The sequence below is a fragment of the Nesoenas mayeri genome, assembly GCF_963082525.1.
Source record: "Nesoenas mayeri genome assembly, contig: SCAFFOLD_182, whole genome shotgun sequence".
NCBI classification, from domain to species: domain Eukaryota; kingdom Metazoa; phylum Chordata; class Aves; order Columbiformes; family Columbidae; genus Nesoenas; species Nesoenas mayeri.
This window is the reverse complement of record NW_027659947.1, coordinates 12,145-36,609: the sequence shown is the minus strand read 5'-3', so window position 1 is coordinate 36,609 and position 24,465 is coordinate 12,145. Positions and strand designations below refer to the sequence as shown.

The 24,465-nt window shown below is 59.7% G+C and overlaps 1 protein-coding gene across 1 annotated transcript; it reads left to right on the top strand.

Moving 5' to 3' along the window:
* Positions 1–732: 732 nt before the first annotated feature.
* Positions 733–23,791, top strand: LOC308052649 (gastric inhibitory polypeptide receptor-like; the record flags this gene model as incomplete). Its single annotated transcript, XM_080364705.1, is given in 12 exon segments — positions 733–895; positions 981–1,027; positions 6,184–6,216; positions 6,218–6,288; positions 6,384–6,534; positions 8,616–8,808; positions 13,947–14,007; positions 14,130–14,199; positions 16,541–16,629; positions 20,264–20,402; positions 23,540–23,581; positions 23,681–23,791. Coding segments are annotated over 12 exon segments (1,170 nt in total).
* Between the last annotated feature and the right edge of the window lie 674 nt (positions 23,792–24,465).

Here is a 24,465-nt window from a genome sequence, read left to right as displayed (position 1 = left end):
AGTGAATGAGGATGGGTTGGGGACACCATGGTGACACTTGGGGACAATAGGGACACCCTGACCCCGGTGAGTGGGGATGGGTTGGGGACACTTGGTGACAATGGGGACACCATGGGGACAATAGGGACACCCTGACCCCCACTACCCAATGAATGGGGATGGGTTGGGGACACTTGGTGACAATGGGGACACCATGGGGACAATAGGGACACCCTGACCCCCACTACCCAATGAATGGGGATGGGTTGGGGACACTTGGGGACCATGGGGACACCATGGGGACAATGGGGACACCCTGACCCCCACTACCCAATGAATGGGGATGGGTTGGGGACACCATGGTGACACTTGGGGACAATGGAGACACCGTGGGGACAATAGGGACACCCTGACCCCCACTACCCAATGAATGGGGATGGGTTGGTGACACCTGGGGACAATGGGGACACCATGGGGACAATGGGACACCCTGACCCCCACTACCCAATGAATGGGGATGGGTTGGGGACACTTGGTGACAATAGGGACACCATGGGGACAATAGGGACACCCTGACCCCCACTACCCAATGAATGGGGATGGGTTGGGGACACTTGGGGACAATGGGGACACCATGGGGACAATAGGGACACCCTGACCCCCACTACCCAACGAATGGGGATGGATTGGTGACACTTGGTGACAATGGGGACAGCATGGGGACAATGGGGACACCCTGACCCCCACTACCCAATGAATGGGGATGGGTTGGGGACACTTGGTGACAATGGGGACACTGTGCCACCAGGACCCGTCTGCAACCGCACGTTCGACATGTACGCCTGTTGGGGGGACGGTGTCCCCAACAGCACTGTCACCGTCCCCTGTCCCTGGTACCTGCCCTGGCACCACCGAGGTAAGCGGTTGGGGGGGTGACAGGCACCCCTGGGTGACACGGGTGACACCGGTGACACGGGTGACACCGGGACATGGTGTCACAGTGCAGGATGGGGTGGTGACGCGGCGCTGTGGCCCCGATGGCACTTGGGTGACGGATGAGACGGGGCGGCCGTGGTTGGACCACGAGCAGTGCGGGGACACGCGGGGACAGCAGGAGCTGCAGGTGGGACGTGGGGACATGGGGGGACACTGGGGACATTGGGGACATTGGGGGCACTGGGGATATGGGGGACATGGGGGTGATGGGGGACATGGGGACAAGGGGGGATATGGGGACATGGGGGACTTGGGGACATGAGGGACATGGGGATATGGGGACATGGGGACATTGGGGACATGGGGGTGACATTGGGGATATGGGGACATGGGGGACATGGGGACGACACTGGGGATATGGGGGACATGGGGGACATGGGGACATGGGGGCGACACTGGGGATATGGGGGGCATGGGGACATGGGGACATGGGGGTGACACTGGGGACATGGGGGGCATTGGGGACACGGGGACATGGGGGTGACACTGGGGATATGGGGGTCATGGGGACATGGGGACGGGGGGATATGGGGACATGGGGGACATGGGGACATGTGGGGATATGGGGGGATATGGGGGTGACACTGGAGACATGGGTGACATGGGGACATGTGGGACATGGGGACAGGGGGGGATATGGGGGGATATGGGGGTGACACTGGGGACAAGGGGGGATATGGGGACATGGGGGACATGGGGATATGGGGGACATGGGGACATGGGGGACATGGGGGGACATGTGGGACATGGGGACATGTGGGGATATGGGGGGATATGGGGTGACACTGGGGATATGGGGGGCATGGGGACATGGGGAGACATGGGGACATGGGGGTGACACTGGGGATATGGAGTGACACTGGGGACATGGGGGGCATTGGGAACACAGGGACATGGGGGTGACACTGGGGATATGGGGGACATGGGGACAGGGGGGGATATGGGGACACGGGGGACATGGGGACATGGGGGTGATGGGGGGTGCGGGGACATTGGGTAACACTGGGGATATGGGGGTCATGGGGACATGGGGGACATGGGGACATGGGGGTGACACTGGGGATATGGGGACATGGGGACATGGGGACACAGGGGGTTATGGAGGATATGGGGTGCATGGGGGACATGGGGGACAATGGGGGGACATGGGGGTGACACTGGGGATATGGGGGGCATGGGGACATGGGGGTGACACTGGGGATATGGGGGACATGGGGACGCTGGGGGATATGAGGGGATATGGGAGTGACACTGGGGACATGGGGACATGGGGAGCACTGGGGACACAGGGGGATATGGAGGATATGGGGGACATGGGGACATGTGGGGATATGGGGGTGACAGTGGGGATATGGGGGTCACGGGGACATGGGGGACATGGGGACATGGGGGTGACACTGGGGATATGGGGGACATGGGGGGATATGGGGACATGGAGGACTTGGGGACAGGAGGGACATGGGTATATGGGGGTATGGGGACATGGGGACATGGGGGACTTGGGGACATGGGGGTGACACTGGGGATATGGGGGTCATGGGGACATGGGGACATGGGGACGGGGGGATATGGGGACATGGGAGGACATGGGGACATGGGGGACATGGGGACATGTGGGGATATGGGGGTGACAGTGGGAACAAGGAGGGACATGGGGACGTGGGGGGCATGGGGACATGGGGGTGACACTGGGGATATGGGGGGCATGGGGACATGGGGGACATGGGGGCCATGGGGGGCCATGGGGACGGGGGGGATATGGGGACATGGGAGAACATGGGGACATGGGGGTGACACTGGGGATATGGGGGACATGGAGGACATGGGGACATGGGGACATGGGGATAGGGGGACATGGGGATATGGGGACATGGGGGACATGGGGTGACACTGGGGACATGGGGTGACACTGGGGACACGGGGACAGGGGGAACACTGGGGGACATGGGGGCATCGGGAGACACGGGGGGGACACTGGGGACATGGGGGACATGGGGGTACAGGGGGTGACACTGGGGCCATGGGGACATGTCCTTGTGTCCCCTCTGCTGTCACCCATGTCACCACTGTGCCACCCCCTGTGCCACCCGCTGTCCCTTGTCCCCCCCTGTGCCGTGTCCCTGTGCCACCCGCTGTCCCTTGTCCCCCCCTGTGCCATGTCCCCTGTGCCACCCCCTGTCCCCTTGTCCCCCCCTGCGCTGTCCCCTTGTCCCCCCCTGTGCCGTGTCCCCGGTGCCACCCGGTGCCACCATGTGCCACCCGGTGCCACATGTGGCGCTGCCACGTGTCACCCCCCGCGTGGCGCGGTGTCACGTGTGTCACCTCCCCCCCGTCCCCCCCGCCCCCCCCCACCGGGTCGTGCTGCGCCGGGTGACACGGGTGACAAATGGGACACGGGTGACAAATGGGACGATCCCCATGATGTCCCCATGATGTCCCATGTCCCCTCCCCGTGTCCCCATGTCCCTGTTCGTCCTCCCTGTCTCTTGTCCCCTGTCCCCCCCATGTCCCCTGTCCCCCCATCCCCTGTCCCCATGTTGTCCCCACGGTGTCCCCACGGTGTTCCCATGGTGTCCCCATGGCGTCCCCACACTATCCCTATGATATCCCCATGATGTCCCATGTCCCCAATGTCCCCATGTCCCCCAATGTCCCCAGTATCCCCAATGTCCCCAATGTCCCCATATCCCCCAATGTCCCCAATATCCCCATGTCCCCCAATATCCCCAATGTCCCCAATATCCCCAATGTCCCCATGTCCCCCAATATCCCCAATGTCCCCAATGTCCCCATATCCCCCAATATCCCCATGTCCCCCAATATCCCAATGTCCCCAATATCCTCAATATCCCCGATGTCCCCATGTCCCCAATATCCCCAATGTCCCCAATGTCCCCATGTCCCCTAATGTCTCCAATGTCCCCATGTCCCCCCGATGTCCCTAATGTCCCATATCCCCCCACATCCCCCATATCCCCAATGTCCCCATGTCCCCTCCACGTCCCCATATCCTATATCCCCCATATCCCCAATGTCCCCAATATCCCCATGTCCCCAATGTCCCCATGTCCCCCCCATGTCCCCAATGTCCCCAATATCCCCATGTCCCCCCAATATCCCCAATGTCCCCAATATCCCAATGTCCCCATGTCCCCCCCACGTCCCCATATTCCCTATATCCCCCATATCCCCAATGTCCCCATGTCCCATGTCCCCATGATGTCCCTATGATATCCCCATGATGTCCCATGTCCCCATGATGTCCCATGTTCCCATGATATCCCCATGATGTCCCATGTCCCCATGATGTCCCTATGATATCCCCATGATGTCCCATGTCCCCATGATGTCCCATGTCCCCATGATGTCCCATGTTCCCATGATATCCCCATGTCCCATGTCCCCATGATGTCCCTATGATATCCCCATGATGTCCCATGTCCCCATGATGTCCCATGTTCCCATGATATCCCCATGATGTCCCCTGTCCCCATGATGTCCCTATGATATCCCCATGATGTCCCATGTCCCCACGATGTCCCATGTCCCCATGATGTCCCATGTTCCCATGATATCCCCATGTCCCCTGTCCCCATGATGTCCCATGTCCCCATGATGTCCCATGTCCCCATGATATCCCATGTTCCCATGATATCCCCATGATGTCCCCTGTCCCCATGATGTCCCATGTCCCCATGATGTCCCATGTCCCCACGATGTCCCATGTCCCCATGATATCCCATGTTCCCATGATATCCACATGTCCCATGTCCCCATGATGTCCCTATGATATCCCCATGATGTCCCATGTCCCCACGATGTCCCATGTCCCCATGATATCCCATGTCCCATGTCCCCATGATGTCCCTATGATATCCCCATGATGTCCCCTGTCCCCATGATGTCCCATGTTCCCATGATATCCCCATGATGTCCCATGTCCCCACGATGTCCCATGTCCCCATGATGTCCCATGTTCCCATGATATCCCCATGATGTCCCTATGATATCCCCATGATGTCCCATGTCCCCACAATGTCCCATGTCCCCATGATGTCCCATGTTCCCATGATATCCCCATGATGTCCCTATGATATCCCCATGATGTCCCCTGTCCCCACGATGTCCCATGTCCCCATGATGACATGTTCCCATGATATCCCCATGTCCCATGTCCCCATGATGTCCCTATGATATCCCCATGATGTCCCCCTGTCCCCACGATGTCCCATGTTCCCATGATGTCCCATGTTCCCATGATATCCCCATGATGTCCTCTGTCCCATGATGTCCCTATGGTATCCCCATGATGTCCCATGTCCCCACGATGTCCCATGTCCCCATGATGTCCCATGTCCCCATGATGTCCCATGTTCCCATGATATCCCCATGATGTCCCCTGTCCCCATGATGTCCCATGTCCCCATGATGTCCCCTGTCCCCATGATGTCCCTATGATATCCCCATGATGTCCCATGTCCCCCATGATGTCCCATGTCCCATGATTGTCCATGTTCCCATGATATCCCCATGATGTCCCCTGTCCCCATGATGTCCCTATGATATCCCCATGATGTCCCATGTCCCCACGATGTCCCATGTCCCCATGATGTCCCCATGTTCCCATGATATCCCCATGATGTCCCCTGTTCCCATGATGTCCCATGTCCCCATGATGTCCCATGTCCCCATGATGTCCCTATGATATCCCCATGATGTCCCATGTCCCCACGATGTCCCATGTCCCCATGATGTCCCATGTTCCCATGATATCCCCATGATGTCCCCTGTCCCCATGATGTCCCTATGATATCCCCATGATGTCCCATGTCCCCACGATGTCCCATGTTCCCATGATGTCCCATGTTCCCATGATATCCCCATGATGTCCCCTGTCCCCACGATGTCCCTATGATATCCCCATGATGTCCCATGTCCCCACGATGTCCCTGTCCCCCACGATGTCCCATGTCCCCATGATATCCCATGTTCCCATGATATCCCCATGATGTCCCATGTCCCCATGATGTCCCTATGATATCCCCATGATGTCCCCTGTCCCCATGATGTCCCTATGATATCCCCATGATGTCCCATGTCCCCATGATGTCCCATGTCCCCATGATGTCCCATGTCCCCACGCTGTCCCATGTCCCCATGATGTCCCATGTCCCCCACGCTGTCCCATGTCCCCTCAATGTCCCCCAGCGCCACGCGTGGCTGCTGGAGCAGTTCCGCCTGCCTCTACACCGTGGGTTACTCCGCGTCCCTCGTCGCCCTCATCCTCGCTCTCCTCCTCCTCCTCCTCTTCAGGTACCTCCGGGGAGCACCCATGGGTGCTGGGGGGGTGGGGGGGGGGGGGGGGGGGGCACCCATGGGTGCTGTGACCCCCCCTGTGTGTCCCGCAGGCGCCTGCGCTGCACCCGCAACGTCATCCACGCCAACCTGTTCGCGTCCTTCGTGCTGCGCGCCGCGGCCATCCTGGCCAGGGACGCCATGCTGGGGCGGCACCTGAGGGCCTGGGGACATGGGGACATCGGGGACATCGCAGGGGGGCAGGTGGGGACATGGGGGGACACATGGGGGAGAAGAGGGGGAGACATGGGGGACACATGGGGGACACATAGGGGACATGGGGGACATGGGGACATCATGGGGGAGTAGGTGGGGACATGTGGGGGACACCATGGGGGACACATGGGGGGACATGGGGACATTGTGGGGGAGCAGGTGGGGACACATGGGGGACACATGGGGGACATGGGGGACATTGTGGGTGAGCAGGTGGGAACACATGGGGGACACGTGGGGGACACATGGGGGGACATAGGGACATGGGGACACGTGGGGGACGTGGGGACATTGTGGGGGACACATGGGGACATCATGGGGGAGCAGGTGGGGACACATGGGGGACATGAGGGACATGGGGACGTTGTGGGTGAGCAGGTGGGGACACATGGGGACATTGTGGGGGACATGGGGACATTGTGGAGGAGCAGGTGGGGACACGTGGGGGACACATGGGGGACATGGGGGACATGGGGACATTGGGGGGGAGTAGGTGGGGACACATGGGGGACACATGGGGGACATGGGGACATTGTGGGGGACATAGGGGACATGGGGACATTTGGGGGGGAGTAGGTGGGGACACATGGGGGACACATGGGGGACACATGGGGGACATGGGGACATTGGGGGGGGGAGCGGGTGGGGACACGTGGGGGACACATCGGGGGACATGGGGACATCGTGGGGGACACATGGGGGACATGGGACATTGTGGGTGAGCAGGTGGGGGACACGTGGGGGACACGTGGGGGACACATGGGGGGACATGGGGGACATGGGGACATTGTGGGTGAGCAGGGGGGGGACATATGGGGGACATGGGGACATTGTGGTGAGCAGGTGGGACACATGGGGGACATGGGGACATCATGGGCGAGTAGGTGGGGACACGTGGAGGACACGTGGAGACATTGTGGGAGACACATGGGGGACACATGGGGACATCATGGGGGATATGGGGACATTGTGGGGGAGCAGGTGGGGACACATGGGTCCCATCATGGTCTTGGTGCCACCACCATCTTGGTCCCATCACGCTCTTGGTGCCACCCCCATCCAATGTTGGTCCCACCATGACCTTGTTGCCACCATCATCTTAGTGTCACCCCAATGTTGGTCCCATCATGCTCTTGTTGCCACCACCATCTTGGTCCCACCATGATCTTGTTCCCATCACACTCTTGTTGCCACCACCATCTTGGTCCCACCACGATCTTGGTCCCATCACGATCTTGTTGCCACCATGATCTTGGTCCCACCATGATCTTGTTCCCATCACACTCTTGGTGCCACCACCATCTTGGTCCCACCATGATCTTGGTCCCATCACACTCTTGGTCCCACCATGATCTTGGTCCCATCATGCTCTTGGTCCCACCATGATCTTGGTCTCATCACGCTCTTGGTCCCCACCATGATCTTGGTCCCATCACACTCTTGGTGCCACCACCCTCTTGGTCCCACCACGATCTTGTTCCCATCACAATCTTGGTGCCACCAACATCTTGGTCCCATCATGTTCTTAGTCCCATCACGATCTTGGTGCCACCACCATCTTGGTCCCATCACCATCTTGGTCCCATCACGCTCTTGGTCCCACCATGATCTTGGTCCCATCACACTCTTGGTCCCACCATGATCTTGGTGCCACCACCATCTTGGTCCCACCATGATCTTGGTCCCATCACACTCTTGGTGCCACACCATCCAATGTTGGTCTCACCATGATCTTGGTGCCACCACCATCTTGGTCCCATCATGATCTTGGTCCCATCACGATCTTGGTGCCACCACCATCTTATTGTCACCCCAATGTTGGTCCCATCACCATCTTGTTGCCACCATGATCTTGGTCCCATCACAGTCTTGGTCCCATCACGATCTTGTGCCACCACCATCTTAGTGTCACCCCAATGTTGGTCCCATCATGATCTTGTTGCCACCATGATCTTGGTCCCACCATGATCTTGGTCCCATCACGTTCTTGTTGCCACCACCATCCAATGTTGTTCCCATCACATTCTTGGTGCCATCACGTTGTCCCCGACGTGTCCCCATGTCCCCAGGCGCTGTGCGGCTGCCGCGTGGCGCAGGTGCTCACCCAGTACTGCGTGGGTGCCAACTATGGGTGGCTGTTGGCCGAGGGGCTGTTCCTGCACAAGCTGCTGGTGCTGGTCACCTTCTCGGCCAGCGCTGCCTGCCCGCCTTCCTGCTGCTGGGATGGGGTCAGTGTCCCCGAGTGTCCCCGGGTGTCCCCGGGTGTCCCCAGGGGTGTCCCTGTCTCCATTCCCCCACAACAAGGGTGTCCATGGGGGTCCTTGTTCCCATTTCCAACACCCAAGGGGTGTCCCAAGGTGTCCCCAAGTGTGTCCAAGGGAATCCCTGGTCCCAAAGTGTGTCCCCAAGTGTCCCCAAGGGTGTCCCCAAGTGTCCCCAGGGGTGTCCCCAAGTGTCTCCAGGGGTGTCCCCAAGTGTCCCCAGGGGAATCCCTGGTCCCTGGGGGTGTCCCCAAGTGTCCCCAAGTGTCCCCGAATGTCCCCCAGGGGTGTCCCCAAGTGTCCCCAGGGGTGTCCTCAGGTGTCCCCAAGTGTACCCGAGTGTCCCCAAGTGTCCCCAGGGGTGTCCCTGTCTCCATTCCCCCACAACAAGGGTGTCCATGGGGGTCCCTGTCCCCATTTCCAACACCCAAGGGGTGTCCCAAGTGTCCCCAAGTGTGTCCAAGGGAATCCCTGGTCCCAAAGTGTGTCCCCAAGTGTCCCCAGGGGTGTCCCCAAGTGTCCCCAAGTGTCCCCAGGTGTGTCCCCAAGTGTCCCCAGGGGTGTCCCCAAGTGTCCCCAGGGGTGTCCATGGGTGTCTCTGTCTCCATTCCCCCCACCCAGGGGTGTCCCCAAGTGTCCCCAGGGGAATCCCTGGTCCCTGGGGGTGTCCCCAAGTGTCCCCAAGTGTCCCCGAATGTCCCCAGGGGTGTCCCCAAGTGTCCCCAGGGGTGTCCTCAGGTGTCCCCAAGTGTACCCGAGTGTCCCCAAGTGTCCCCAGGGGTGTCCCTGTCTCCATTCCCCCACAACAAGGGTGTCCATGGGGGTCCCTGTCCCCATTTCCAACACCCAAGGGGTGTCCCAAGGTGTCCCCAAGTGTGTCCAAGGGAATCCCTGGTCCCAAAGTGTGTCCCCAAGTGTCCCCAGGGGTGTCCCCAAGTGTCCCCAAGTGTCCCCAGGTGTGTCCCCAAGTGTCTCCAGGGGTGTCCCCAAGTGTCCCCAGGGGTGTCCATGGGTGTCTCTGTCTCCATTCCCCCCACCCAGGGGTGTCCCCAAGTGTCCCCACGGGAATCCCTGGTCCCTAGGGGTGTCCCCAAGTGTCCCCGAATGTCCCCAGGGGTGTCTCCAAGTGTCCCCAGGGGTGTCCCTGAGTGTCCCCAAGTGTCTCTGAGTGTCCCCAAGTGTCCCCAGGGGTGTCCCCAAGTGTCCCCCAGTGTCCCCGAGTGTCCCCAAGTGTCCCCAGGGGTGTCCCTGTCTCCATTCCCCCACAACAAGGGTGTCCATGGGGGTCCTTGTTCCCATTTCCAACACCCAAGGGGTGTCCCCAGGTGTCCCCAAGTGTCCCCAAGGGTGTCCCTGAGTGTCCCCAGGGGTGTCCCCAAGTGTCTCTGAGTGTCCCCAAGTGTTCCCAGGGGTGTCCCCAAGTGTCCCTGAGTGTCCCCAGGGGTGTCCCCAAGTGTCTCCAGGGGTGTCCCCAAGTGTCCTCAGGTGTCCCCAGGTGTGTCCCCAGGTGTCCTCAGGGGTGTCCCTGAGTGTCCCCAAGTGTCCCCAGGGGTGTCCCTGTCTCCATTCCCCCACAACAAGGGTGTCCATGGGGGTCCTTGTCCCCATTTCCAACACCCAAGGGGTGTCCCCAAGGGAATCCCTGGTCCCTGGGGGTGTCCCCAAGTGTCTCCAAGGGTGTCCCCAAGTGTCTCCAGGGGTGTCCCCAAGTGTCCCTGAGTGTCCTCGGGTGTCCCCAGGGGTGTCCCTGTCTCCATTCCCCCACAACAGGAGTGTCCATGGGGGTCCTTGTCCCCATTTCCAACACCCAAGGGGTGTCCTCGGGTGTCCCCAAGTGTCCCTGAGTGTCTCCAGGGGTGTCCTCGAGTGTCCCCAGGGGTGTCCCTGAGTGTCCCCAGGGGTGTCCCCAAGTGTCTCTGAGTGTCCCCAAGTGTCTCCAGGGGTGTCCCCAAGTGTCCCCAAGGGTGTCCCTGAGTGTCCCCAGAGGTGTCCCCAAGTGTCCCCAGGGGTGTCCCTGAGTGTCCCCAAGTGTCTCCAAGGGTGTCCCCAAGTGTCTCCAGGGGTGTCCCCAAGTGTCTCTGAGTGTCCTCAAGTGTCTCCAGGGGTGACCCCAAGTGTCCCCAGGGGTGTCCATGGGTGTCTCTGTCCCCATTCCCCCCACCCAGGGGTGTCCCCAAGTGTCCCCAGGGGAATCCCTGGTCCCTGGGGGTGTCCCCAAGTGTCCCTGAGTGTCCCCAGGGGTGTCCCCAAGGGTGTTCCTGAGTGTCCCCAAATGTCTCCAGGGGTGTCCCCAAGTGTCCTCAGGTGTCCCCAGGTGTGTCCCCAGGTGTCCTCAGGGGTGTCCCTGAGTGTCCCCAAGTGTCCCCGAGTGTCCTCAAGTGTCTGCAGGGGTGTCCCTGAGTGTCCTCAGGTGTCCCCAAGTGTACCCGAGTGTCCCCAAGTGTCCCCAGGGCTGTCCCTGTCTCCATTCCCCCACAACAAGGGTGTCCATGGGGGTTCTTGTCCCCATTCCACCCACCCCAGGGGTGTCCCCAAGTGTCTCTGAGTGTCCTCAAGTGTCCCCAGGGGTGTCCCTGAGTGTCCCCAGGTGTCCCCAGGTGTGTTCCCAGGTGTCCCCAAGTGTCCCCAGGGGTGTCTCTGAGTGTCCTTAAGTGTCCCCAAGGGTGTCCCTGAGTGTCCCCAGGGGTGTCCCCAAGTGTCTCTGAGTGTCCCCAAGTGTCCCCAGGGGTGTCCCCAAGTGTCCCCAAGGGAAGCCCTGGTCCCTGTCACTGTCCCCAAGTGTCCCCAGGCGTGTCCATGGGTGTCCCTGTCCCCATTCCCCCCACCCAGGGGTGTCCCCAAGTGTCCCCAAGGGAATCCCTGGTCCCTGGGGGTGTCCCCAAGTGTCCCCAAGTGTCCCCAGGGGTGTCCCCAGTTGTCCCCAGGGGTGTCCTCAAGTGTCCCCAAGGGAATCCCTGGTCCCTGGGGGTGTCCCCAAAGGTGTCCGCAGGGGTGTCCCTGAGTGTCCTCAGGTGTCTCCAAGTGTCCCTGAGTGTCCCTGAGTGTCCCCAAGGGTGTCCCCAAGTGTCCCCAGGGGTGTCCCTGTCTCCATTCCCCCACCCCAGGGGTGTCCCCAAGTGTCCCCAAGGGAATCCCTGGTCCCTGTCACTGTCCCCAAGTGTCCCCAGGCGTGTCCATGGGGGTCCCTGTCCCCATTCCCCCCACCCAGGGGTGTCCCCAAGTGTCCCCAAGTGTCCCCAAGTGTCCCCAAGTGTCCCTGAGTGTCCTCGAGTGTCCCCAGGGGTGTACCTGAGTGTCCCCATGTGTCCCCAGGAGTGTCCCTGAGTGTCCCCAGGGGTGTCCCCAAGTGTCCCTGAGTGTCTCCAGGGGTGTCCCCGAGTGTCCCCAAGTGTCCCCAGGGGTGTCCCTGAGTGTCCCCAGGGGTGTCCCCAAGTGTCCCTGAGTGTCCCTAGGGGTGTCCCTGAGTGTCCCCAGGGGTGTCCCCAAGTGTCCCCAGGGGTGTCCCTGAGTGTCCCCAGGGGTGTCCCCAAGTGTTCCCAGGGGTGTCCCCAAGTGTCCCTGAGTGTCCCCAGGGGTGTCCCCAAGTGTCTCCAGGGGTGTCCCCAAGTGTCCCCAGGGGTGTCCCTGAGTGTCCCCAAGTGTCTCCAGGGTTGTCCCCAAGTGTCTCTGAGTGTCCCCAAGTGTCCTCAGGTGTCCCCAGGTGTGTCCCCAGGTGTCCTCAGGGGTGTCCCTGAGTGTCCCCAAGTGTCCCCGAGTGTCCTCAAGTGTCTGCAGGGGTGTCCCTGAGTGTCCTCAGGTGTCCCCAAGTGTCCCCGAGTGTCCCCAAGTGTCCCCAGGGGTGTCCCTGTCTCCATTCTCCCACAACAAGGGTGTCCATGGGGGTTCTTGTCCCCATTCCCCCACCCAGGGGTGTCCCCAAGTGTCCCCAAGGGAATCCCTGGTCCCTGGGGGTGTCCCCAAGTGTCCCCGAGTGTCCCCAGGGGTGTCCCCGAGTGTCCTCAGGTGTCCCCAAGTGTCTCTGAGTGTCCCCAGGGGTGTCCCTGAGTGTCCTCAGGGGTGTCCCCAAGTGTCCCCAGGGGTGTCCCTGAGTGTCCCCAAGTGTCTCCAGGGGTGTCCCCAAGTGTCTCTGAGTGTCCCCAAGTGTCCCCAGGGGTGTCCCCAAGTGTCCTCAGGTGTCCCCAGGTGTGTCCCCAGGTGTCCTCAGAGGTGTCCCTGAGTGTCCCCGAGTGTCCTCAAGTGTCTCCAGGGGTGTCCCCAAGTGTCCCCAAGGGTGTCCCCAAGTGTCCCCAAGTGTCCCCAGGGGTGTCCCTGTCTCCATTCTCCCACAACAAGGGTGTCCATGGGGGTCCTTGTCCCCATTCCCCCACCCCAGGGGTGTCCCCAAGTGTCTCTGAGTGTCCTCAAGTGTCCCCAGGGGTGTCCCTGAGTGTCCCCAAGTGTCCCCAGGTGTCCCCAGGTGTGTTCCCAGGTGTCCCCAAGTGTCCCCAGGGGTGTCTCTGAGTGTCCTTAAGTGTCCCCAAGGGTGTCCCTGAGTGTCCCCAGGGGTGTCCCCAAGTGTCTCTGAGTGTCCCCAAGTGTCCCCAGGGGTGTCCCCAAGTGTCCCCAAGGGAAGCCCTGGTCCCTGTCACTGTCCCCAAGTGTCCCCAGGCGTGTCCATGGGTGTCCCTGTCCCCATTCCCCCCACCCAGGGGTGTTCCCAAGTGTCCCCAAGGGAATCCCTGGTCCCTGGGGGTGTCCCCAAGTGTCCCCAGGGGTGTCCCCAGTTGTCCCCAGGGGTGTCCTCAAGTGTCCCCAAGGGAATCCCTGGTCCCTGGGGGTGTCCCCAAGGGTGTCCGCAGGGGTGTCCCTGAGTGTCCTCAGGTGTCTCCAAGTGTCCCTGAGTGTCCCCGAGTGTCCCCAAGGGTGTCCCCAAGTGTCCCCAGGGGTGTCCCTGTCTCCATTCCCCCACCCCAGGGGTGTCCCCAAGTGTCCCCAAGGGAATCCCTGGTCCCTGTCACTGTCCCCAAGTGTCCCCAGGCGTGTCCATGGGGGTCCCTGTCCCCATTCTCCCCACCCCAGGGGTGTCCCCAAGGGAATCCCTGGTCCCTGGGGGTGTCCCCAAGTGTCCCCGAGTGTCCCCAAATGTCCCCGTCCCCCCAGGTGCTCCCGTCCTCTTCGTTGTCCCCTGGGTGGTGGCCCGTGCGCTCTATGAGAACGAAGGGTGAGGCCGCCGTCACCGCGTCCCCACATTGTCACCTCCCCCCCCCACTTTGGGGACACCGCTGTCCCCAAGGAGGTGACACGAGTGTCCCCAAGGAGGTGACACCGGTGTCCCCACCGCAGGTGCTGGGAGAGGAACGAGAAGGCGGCGGTTTGGTGGATCATCCGCTGTCCCATCCTGGTGGCCGTGGCGGTGGGTGGCATTGTCCCCAACCCCGGTGACGTCACGGTGTCACCTCCCCAATGACATCACGGTGTCACCACCCCAATGACATCACGGTGTCACCTTCCTATTGACATAAGGGTGTCACCTCCCCGGTGACATCATGGTCTCACCACCCCAATGACATCATGTTGTCACCACCCCAATGACATCATGGTGTCACCTTCCTGATGACATCACCGTGTCACCTTCCCATTGACATCATGGTGTCACTTTCCCGATGACATCACCATGTCACTACCCTATTGACATCACTTTGTCACCACCTCGGTGACATCACAGTGTCATCACCTCGGTGACATCACGTTGTCACCATCCCAATGACATCATGTTGTCACCTCCCCATTGACATCACGGTGTCACCACCCCAGTGACATCACGGTGTCACCTTCTGGTGACATATCGGTGTCACCTTCCCATTGACATCACGGTGTCACCATCCTATTGACATCACGGTGTGACCACCCCAATGAACATCATGGTGTCACCTCCCCATTGACATCACGGTATCACCTCTCCAATGACATCATGATGTCACCACCCCAGTGACATCACGGTGTCACCTTCCGGTGACATATCGGTGTCACCTTCCCATTGACATCACAGTGTCACCATCCTATTGACATCACGGTGTCACCACCTCAATGAACATCATGGTGTCACCTCCCCATTGACATCACGGTGTCACCATCTCGGTGACATCATGGTGTCACCACCCTATTGACATCATGGTGTCACTACCCTATTGACATCATGGTGTCACCACCTCGGTGACATTATGGTGTCACCTTCCTATTGACATCACGGTGTCATCTCCCTGGTGACATCACAGTGTCACCACCCCAATGACATCATATTGTCACCACCCTGGTGACATTATGGTGTCACCACCCCAATGACATCATGGTGTCACCTCCCCATTGACATCACAGTGTCACCTTCCCATTGACATCACGGTGTCACTATCCTATTGACATCACGGTGTCACCACCCCGGTGACATCACGTTGTCACCATCCCAATGAACATCACGGTGTCACCTTCCCATTGACATAAGGGTGTCACCTTCCCAATGACATCACAGTGTCACCTTCCCATTGACATCATGGTGTCACCTTCCCATTGACATCACGGTGTCACTATCCTATTGACATCACGGTGTCACCACCCCGGTGACATCACGTTGTCACCATCCCAATGAACATCATGGTGTCACCTCCCCAGTGACATTGTGGTGTCACCATCTCGGTGACATCACGTTGTCACCTCCCTGGTGACATCACAGTGTCACCCCCCCCGGTGACATCATGTTGTCACCACCCCGGTGACATATCGGTGTCATCACCCCGATGACATCACGGTGTCACCTCCCCAATAACATCACGGTGTCACCTCCCCATTGACATCACAGTGTCACCTTCCCATTGACATCACGGTGTCACCTTCCCAGTGACATTGTGGTGTCACCACCCCAATGAACATCTTGGTGTCACCACCCCAATGACATCACGGTGTCACCTCCCCATTGACATCACGGTGTCACCTTCCCAATGAACATCATGGTGTCACCTTCCCAGTGACATGATGTTGTCACCACCCCAATGACATCACAGTGTCACCTCCCCATTGACATCACAGTGTCACCTTCCCATTGACATCACGGTGTCACCACCCTGGTGACATCACGTTGTCACCATCCCAATGAACATCACGGTGTCACCTTCCCATTGACATCATGGTGTCACCTCCTCAATGACATCACAGTGTCACCTTCCCAGTGACATAAGGGTGTCACCTCCCCGGTGACATCATGGTCTCACCACCCCCGGTGACATCACGTTGTCACCATCCCAATGAACATCACGGTGTCACCACCCCAATGACATTGTGGTGTCACCACCTCGGTGACATCACGGTGTCACCTTCCCATTGACATAAGGTTGTCACCTTCCCATTGACATCATAGTGTCACCTTCCCATTGACATCACAGTGTCACCATCCTATTGACATCACGGTGTCACCACCCCAATGAACATCACGGTGTCACCACCCCAATGACATTGTGGTGTCACCACCTCGGTGACATCACGGTGTCACCTTCCCATTGACATAAGGTTGTCACCTTCCCATTGACATCATAGTGTCACCTCCCCGGTGACATCATGGTCTCACCACCCCAATGAACATCATGGTGTCACCACCCCAATGAACATCACGGTGTCACCTCCCCAATGACATCATGGTGTCACCACCCCTATGACATCACGTTGTCACCTCCCCGGTGACATCACAGTGTCCCCTTTGTCCCCAGGTGAACTTCGTGGTGTTCGTGCGCATCGTCCGCATCCTGGTGGCCAAAGTGCGGGCGCACCAGGTGGCCCGAGGGGACACCCGGCTCAGGTGGGGACACGGGGACATTGGGGGGGGACACGTGGGTGGCACCGAGTGGCCTCATCCCCGTCGGGTCCTTGTGGGGGCCCTGGGGTGTCCCCAAGTGTGTCCCCATCCCTATAATGTCCCCAAGTGTGTCCCCATTGCTGTGTTACCACCACAGTGTGCCCCTGGGGCGTCCCGGGGGTGTCCCCATTGTCCCCATTGGTGTCCCGGGGGTGTCCCCATTGTCCCCATTGGTGTCCCCATTGTCCCCATTGGTGTCTCCATTGTCCCCATTGGTGTCCCAGAGGTGTCCCCATGGGTGTCCCCACTGATGTCCCCATTGTCCCCATTGTCCCCATTGTTGTCCCGGAGGTGTCCCCATTGGTGTCCCCATTGTCCCCATTGATGTCCCCACTGTCCCCATTGGTATCCCGGGGGTGTCCCCATTGTTGTCCCCATTGTCCCCATTGATGTCCCCATTGTCCCCATTGATGTCCCCATTGTCTCCATTGGTGTCCCGGGGGTGTCCCCATGGGTGTCCCCATTGGTGTCCCCGCTGTCCCCACTGATGTCCCCATTGTCCCCATTGGTGTCCTGGGGGTGTCCCCATTGTCCCCATTGGTGTCTCCATTGTCCCCATTGGTGTCCCGGGGGTGTCCACATTGGTGTCCCCATTGTCCCCATGGGTGTCCCGAGGGTGTCCACATTGGTGTCCCCACTGTCCCCATTGGTGTCCCATTGTCCCGATTGGTGTCCCAGGGGTGTCCACATTGGTGTCCCCACTGTCCCCATGGGTGTCCCCATTGTCCCCAATGGTGTCCCCGCTGTCTCCATTGGTGTTCCGGGGGTGTCCCCATTGTCCCCATTGGTGTCCCCATTGTCCCCACTGTTGTCCCCACTGTCCCCATTGATGTCCCCATTGTCCCCATTGGTGTCTCCATTGTCTCCATTGGTGTCCCAGGGGTGTCCCCATTGGTGTCCTGGGTGTGTCCGCATTGGTGTCCCCACTGTCCCCATGGGTGTCCCCATTGTCCCCATTGGTGTCCCATTGTCCCCATTGCTGTCCCGGGGGTGTCTCCATGGGTGTCCCCATTGTCCCCGTTGATGTCCCCATTGTCCCCATTGGTGTCCCCATTGTCTCCATTGCTGTCCCGGGGGTGTCCCCATTGGTGTCCCCATTGATGTCCCCACTGTCCCCACTGGTGTCCCGGGGGTGTCCCCATTGATGTTCCCATTGTCCCCATTGGTGTCCCGGGGGTGTCCCCATTGGTGTCCCCATTGTCCCCATTGGTGTCCCCATTGTCCCCAATGGTGTCCCCATTGTCCCCATTGGTATCCTGGGAGTGTCCCCATTGTTGTCCCCACTGTCCCCATTGATGTCCCCATTGTCCCCATTGTTGTCCCCATTGTCCACATTGGTGTCCCGGGGGTGTCCCCATTGGTGTCCCCATTGTCCCCATGGGTGTCCCCATTGTCCCCACTGTTGTCCCCACTGTCCCCATTGATGTCCCCATTGTCCCCATTGGTGTCTCCATTGTCTCCATTGGTGTCCCGGGGGTGTCTCCATTGGTGTCCTGGGTGTGTCCCCATTGGTGTCCCCACTGTCCCCATGGGTGTCCCCATTGTCCCCATTGGTGTCCCATTGTCCCCATTGGTGTCCCGGGGGTGTCCACATTGGTGTCCCCATTGTCCTCATTGGTGTCCCCATTGTCCCCATTGGTGTCCCCATTGTCCCCATTGCTGTCCCGGGGGTGTCCCCATTGCTGTCCCGGGGGTGTCCCCATGGGTGTTCCCATTGTCCCCATTGATGTCCCCATTGTCCCCATTGGTGTCCCGGGGGTGTCCCCATGGGTGTCCCCATGGGTGTCCCCATTGGTGTTCTGGGGGTGTCCCCATTGGTGTCCCCACTGATGTCCCCATTGGTGTCCCGGGGGTGTCCCCATTGGTATCCCCACTGATGTCCCCATTGTCCCCACTGGTGTCCCCATTGTCCCCATTGGTGTCCTGGGGGTGTCCCCATTGTCCCCATTGGTGTCCCCATTGTCCCCATTGGTGTCCTGGGGGTGTCCCCATGGGTGTCCCCATTGTCCCCATTGGTGTCCCCATTGTCCCCATTGGTGTCCCCGCTGTCCCCATTGGTGTCCTGGGTGTGTCCCCATTGTCCCCATTGGTGTCCCCATTGTCCCCATTGGTGTCCCCGCTGTCCCCATTGGTGTCCTGGGTGTGTCCCCATTGTCCCCATTGGTGTCCCATTGTCCCCATTGGTGTCCCGGGGGTGTCCACATTGGTGTCCCCATTGTCCCCATTGGTGTCCCCATTGTCCCCACTGGTGTCCCCGCTGTCCCCATTGGTGTCCTGGGTGTGTCCCCATTGTCCACATTGGTGTCCCCATTGTCCCCATTGCTGTCCCAGGGGTGTCCCCAGGGGTGTCCCCATTGTCCCCATTGATGTCCCCATTGTCCCCATTGTTGTCCCAGGGGTGTCCCCATTGATGTCCCCGTTGTCCCCATTGGTGTCCTGGGGGTGTCCCCACTGGTGTCCCCGTTGTCCCCACTGGTGTCCCCATTGTCCACATCGGTGTCCCCATTGTCCCCATTGCTGTCCCAGGGGTGTCCCCATTGATGTCCCCATTGTCCCCATTGGTGTCCCCGCTGTCCCCATTGGTGTCCCGGGGGTGTCCCCATGGGTGTCCCCATTGGTGTCCCCGCTGTCCCCACTGATGTCCCCATTGTCCCCATTGGTGTCCTGGGGGTGTCCCCATTGATGTCCCCGTTGTCCCCATTGATGTCCCCATTGTCTCCATTGGTGTCCCCACTGTCCCCATTGATGTCCCCATTGTCCCCAATGGTGTCCCCGCTGTCTCCATTGGTGTTCCGGGGGTGTCCCCATTGTCCTCATTGGTGTCCCCATTGTCCCCATTGCTGTCCCGGGGGTGTCCCCATGGGTGTCCCCATTGTCCCCATGGGTGTCCCCATTGTCCTCATTGATGTCCCCATTGGTGTCCCCATTGTCCACACTGGTGTCCCCAATGTCCCCATTGGTGTCCCCGCTGTCCCCATTGGTGTCCTGGGTGTGTCCCCATTGTCCCCATTGGTGTCCCCATTGTCCCCATTGCTGTCCCGGGGGTGTCCCCATTGGTGTCCCCATTGTCCCCATGGGTGTCCCCATTGTCCTCATTGCTGTCCCGTGGGTGTCCCCATTGGTGTCCCCGCTGTCCCCATGGGTGTCCCCATTGTCCCCATTGGTGTCTCCATTGTCCCCATTGGTGTCCCGGGGGTGTCCCCATGGGTGTCCCCATTGTCCCCATGGGTGTCCTCATTGTCCCCATTGATGTCCCCATTGTCCCCAATGGTGTCCCCGTTGTCCCCATTGGTGTCCCCATTGTCCCCATTGATGTCCCCATTGTCCCCATTGCTGTCCCGGGGGTGTCCCCATGGGTGTCCCCATTGTCCCCATGGGTGTCCCCATTGTCCTCATTGATGTCCCCATTGTCCCCAGTGGTGTCCCCGCTGTCTCCATTGGTGTTCCGGGGGTGTCCCCATTGTCCCCATTGGTGTCTCCATTGTCCCCATTGCTGTCCCGGGGGTGTCCCCATGGGTGTCCCCATTGTCCCCATGGGTGTCCCCATTGTCCCCACTGTTGTCCCCATTGTCCCCAGGCTGGCGCGCTCCACGCTGACGCTGATCCCGCTGCTGGGGGTGCACGAGGTGGCGTTCGCGCTGGCGGGGGAGGGGCAGGGGGGGGACACCCCCCGGCTGGTGCGGCTGTGCCTGCAGCTGCTGCTGTCGTCATCGCAGGTGGGACACGGGGACAATGGGGACAATGGGGACAATGGGGACAATGGGGACGTTGGGGGCAGTGGGGACGTTGGGGGTAATGGGGACGTTGGGGGTAATGGAGGCACTGGGGGCAATGGGGACATTGGGGGCAATGGGGACATGGGGACAATGGGGACGTTGGGGACGTTGGGGGCAATGGGAACATGGGGATATAGGGGACAATGAGGACATTGGGGGCAATGGGGACATGGGGGGCAGTGGGGACGTTGGGGACAATGGGGACGTTGGGGGCAATGGGGACATTGGGGATAATGGGGACATGGAGACAATGGGGACAATGGGGATATGGGGGACAATGGGGACATGGGGACAATGGGGATAATGGGGACATTGGGGGCAATGGGACGTTGGGGGCAATGGGGACATTGGGGATAATGGGGATATGGGGACATTGGGAACAATGGGGACATGGGGGATATGGGGGACATTGGGGATATGGGGGACATTGGGGATATGGGGGACAATGGGGACAATGTGGACAATGGGGACAATGGGGACATTGGGGATAATGGGGACATTGGGGGTAATGGGGATATGGGGACAATGGGGATGTTGGGGTCAATGGGGACATTGGGGATAATGGGGACATGGGGACAATGGGGATATGGGGACAATGGGGACATTGGGGATAATGGGGACATTGGGGATATAGGGGACAATGGGGACATGGGGACAATGGGGATATTGGGGTCAATGGGGACATTGGGGATAATGGGGACATTGGGGACAATGGGGACATTGGGGATAATGGGGACATGGGGATATAGGGGACAATGGGGACGTTGGGGGCAATGGGGACGTTGGGGGCAATGGAGACATTGGGGATAATGGGGACATGGGGACAATGGGGATATGGGGGACAATGGGGACATGGGGACAATGGGGACATTGGGGGTAATGGGGACATTGGGGGTAATGGGGATATTGGGGGTAATGGGGATATGGGGAAATTGGGAACAATGGGGACATGGGGGATATGGGAGACATTGGGGATATGGGGGACATTGGGGATATAGGGGACAATGGGGACAATGTGGACAATGGGGACAATGGGGACATTGGGGATAATGGGGACATTGGGGGTAATGGGGATATGGGGACATTGGGGATGTTGGGGTCAATGGGGACATTGGGGATAATGGGGACATGGGGACAATGGGGATATGGGGACAATGGGGACATTAGGGATATGGGGGACATTGGGGATATGGGGGACAATGGGGACAATGTGGACAATGAGGACAATGGGGACATTGGGGATAATGGGGACATTGGGGATAATGGGGACATGGGGACAATGGGGATATGGGGACAATGGGGACATTGGGGATAATGGGGACATTGGGGATATAGGGGACAATGGGGACATGGGGACAATGGGGATATTGGGGTCAATGGGGACATTGGGGATAATGGGGACATTGGGGATAATGGGGACATGGGGACAATGGGGATGTTGGGGGCAATGGGGACGTTGGGGGTAATGGGGACATTGGGGATAATGGGGATATTGGGGACAATGGGGACATTGGGGATAATGGGGACATGGGGATATAGGGGACAATGGGGACGTGGGGACAATGGGGACATGTGGACAATGGGGACATGGGGATGTTGGGGACAATGGGGACGTTGGGGGCAATGGGGACATTGGGGGCAATGGAGACATGGGGACATTGGGGATATGGGGGAAAATGGGGAGATGGGGGACATGGGGATATGGGGACAATGGGGACAACCCTATGTCCCCGTGTCCCCCCCATATCCCCAATGTCCCCATGTCCCCCATATCCCCCTATATCCCCCATGTCCCCATGTCCCAAATGTCCCCATGTCCCCCATATCCCCAATGTCCTCAAAGTCCCCATATCCCCCTATATCTCCCATGTCCCCATTGTCCCCATATCCCCAATGTCCCCATGTCCCCCAATATCCCCAATGTCCCCATATCCCCCATATCCCCAATGTCCCCAGTGTCCCCATATCCCCAATGTCCCCATGTCCCCCCAATATCCCCAATGTCCCCATGTCCCCCCATATCCCCCATGTCCCCATATCCCCATTATCCTCAATGTCCCCATGTCCCCCCATGTCCCAATGTCCCCCTGTCCCCCCCATATCCCCAATATCCCCAATGTCCCCAATGTCCCCCATATCCCCAATATCCCCAATGTCCCCCTGTCCCCCCCATATCCCCAATATCCCCAATGTCCCCAATGTCCCCATGTCCCCCATATCCCCCATATCCCCAATGTCCCCATATCCCAAATATCCCCAATGTCCCCCATATCCCCCATGTCCCCCCCATATCCCCAATGTCCCCATATCCCCCATATCCCCAATGTCCCCAATGTCCCCCCATATCCCCCATGTCCCCATATCCCCATTGTCCCCATATCCCCCATATCCCCAATGTCCCCAATGTCCCCATATCCCCAATGTCCCCATGTCCCCCAATATCCCCAATGTCCCAAATGTCCCCCATATCCCCAATATCCCCAATGTCCCCATGTCCCCCCATATCCCCAATGTCCCCAATGTCCCCATGTCCCCCAATATCCCCAATGTCCCCATATCCCCCATATCCCCAATGTCCCCATGTCCCCAATATCCCCAATATCCCCAATGTCCCCATATCCCCATTATCCCCAAAGTCCCCATGTCCCCCTAATATCCCCAATGTCCCCATATCGCCATTATCCCCAATGTCCCCAATATCCCCCTATATTCCCCATGTCCCCAATGTCCCCATGTCCCCCATATCCCCAATGTCCCCCAATATCCCCAATATCCCCATATCCCCCATGTCCCCCAATATCCCCAATGTCCCCATGTCCCCCCCATATCCCCAATGTCCCCAATGTCCCCATGTCCCCCCATGTCCCAATGTCCCCAATGTCCCCCATATCCCCATTATCCCCAATGTCCTCATGTCCCCCATATCCCCAATGTCCCCAATGTCCCCATGTCCCTCCCATATCTCCAATGTCCCCAATGTCCCCATGTCCCCCCAATGTCCCCAATATCTCCAATGTCCCCATACCCCTCCACGTCCCCATATCCCCCCAATGTCCCCAATGTCCCCATGTCCCCAGGGTCTCGTTGTCAGCGTCCTCTACTGCTTCGTCAACAAGGAGGTTTGTCCCATTGTCACCCATGGCGGGGGGGACACGATGACATCACATCACCCCCCGGGACACCCCCCCATGGTGACACCCATGTCCCCATGTCCCCAGGTGCAGGCTGAGGTCCGGAGGGGGTGGCAGCGCTGGCGTTGGGGTGTCACCCCCCCCTCGGGTCCCCTCCCCCACCCAGGGGGGGACCCCAGGGCCGAGAGTTGCTGCTGAGGGGGGGGGGGGGCACCCATGGGTGCTGGGGGGGGTCCCAAAATCATTTGGGTGCTGGGGGGGGGGTCCCAAGGGTCCTAAAAGCCTTTGGGGGGTTCCATCAACCATGGGTGCTGGGGGGGGGTCCCAAGGGTCCTAAAAGCCTTTAGGGGGGGGGGTCCCTATGACTTTTGGGTCTTGGGGGGGTTTCCATCACCCATGGGTGCTGGGGGGGGTCCCAAGGGTCCTAAAAGCCTTTGGGGGGTCCCTGTCACCTATGGGTGCTGGGGGGGGTCCCAAAAGCCTTTGGGTGCTGGGGGGGGTCCTTGTCATGTTTGGGGTCTTGGGGGGGTCCCTGTCACCTATGGGTGCTGGGGGGGTCCTAAGGGTCCTAAAAGCCTATAGGGGGGGGTCCCTGTCACCTATGGGTGCTGGGGGGGTCCCAAAAGCCTTTGGGTGCTGGGGGGGGGTCCCAAGGGTCCTAAAAGCCTATAGGGGGGGGGTCCCTGTCACCCATGGGTGCTTGGGGGGGTCCCAAGGGTCCTAAAAGCTTTTTGGGGGGGGGTCCCTATGACTTTTGGGGTCTTGGGGGGGGTTCCATCACCCATGGGTGCTGGGGGGGTCCCAAGGGTCCTAAAAGCCTTTGGGGGGTTCCTTGTCACCTATGGGTGCTTGGGGGGGGTCCCAAAAGCCTT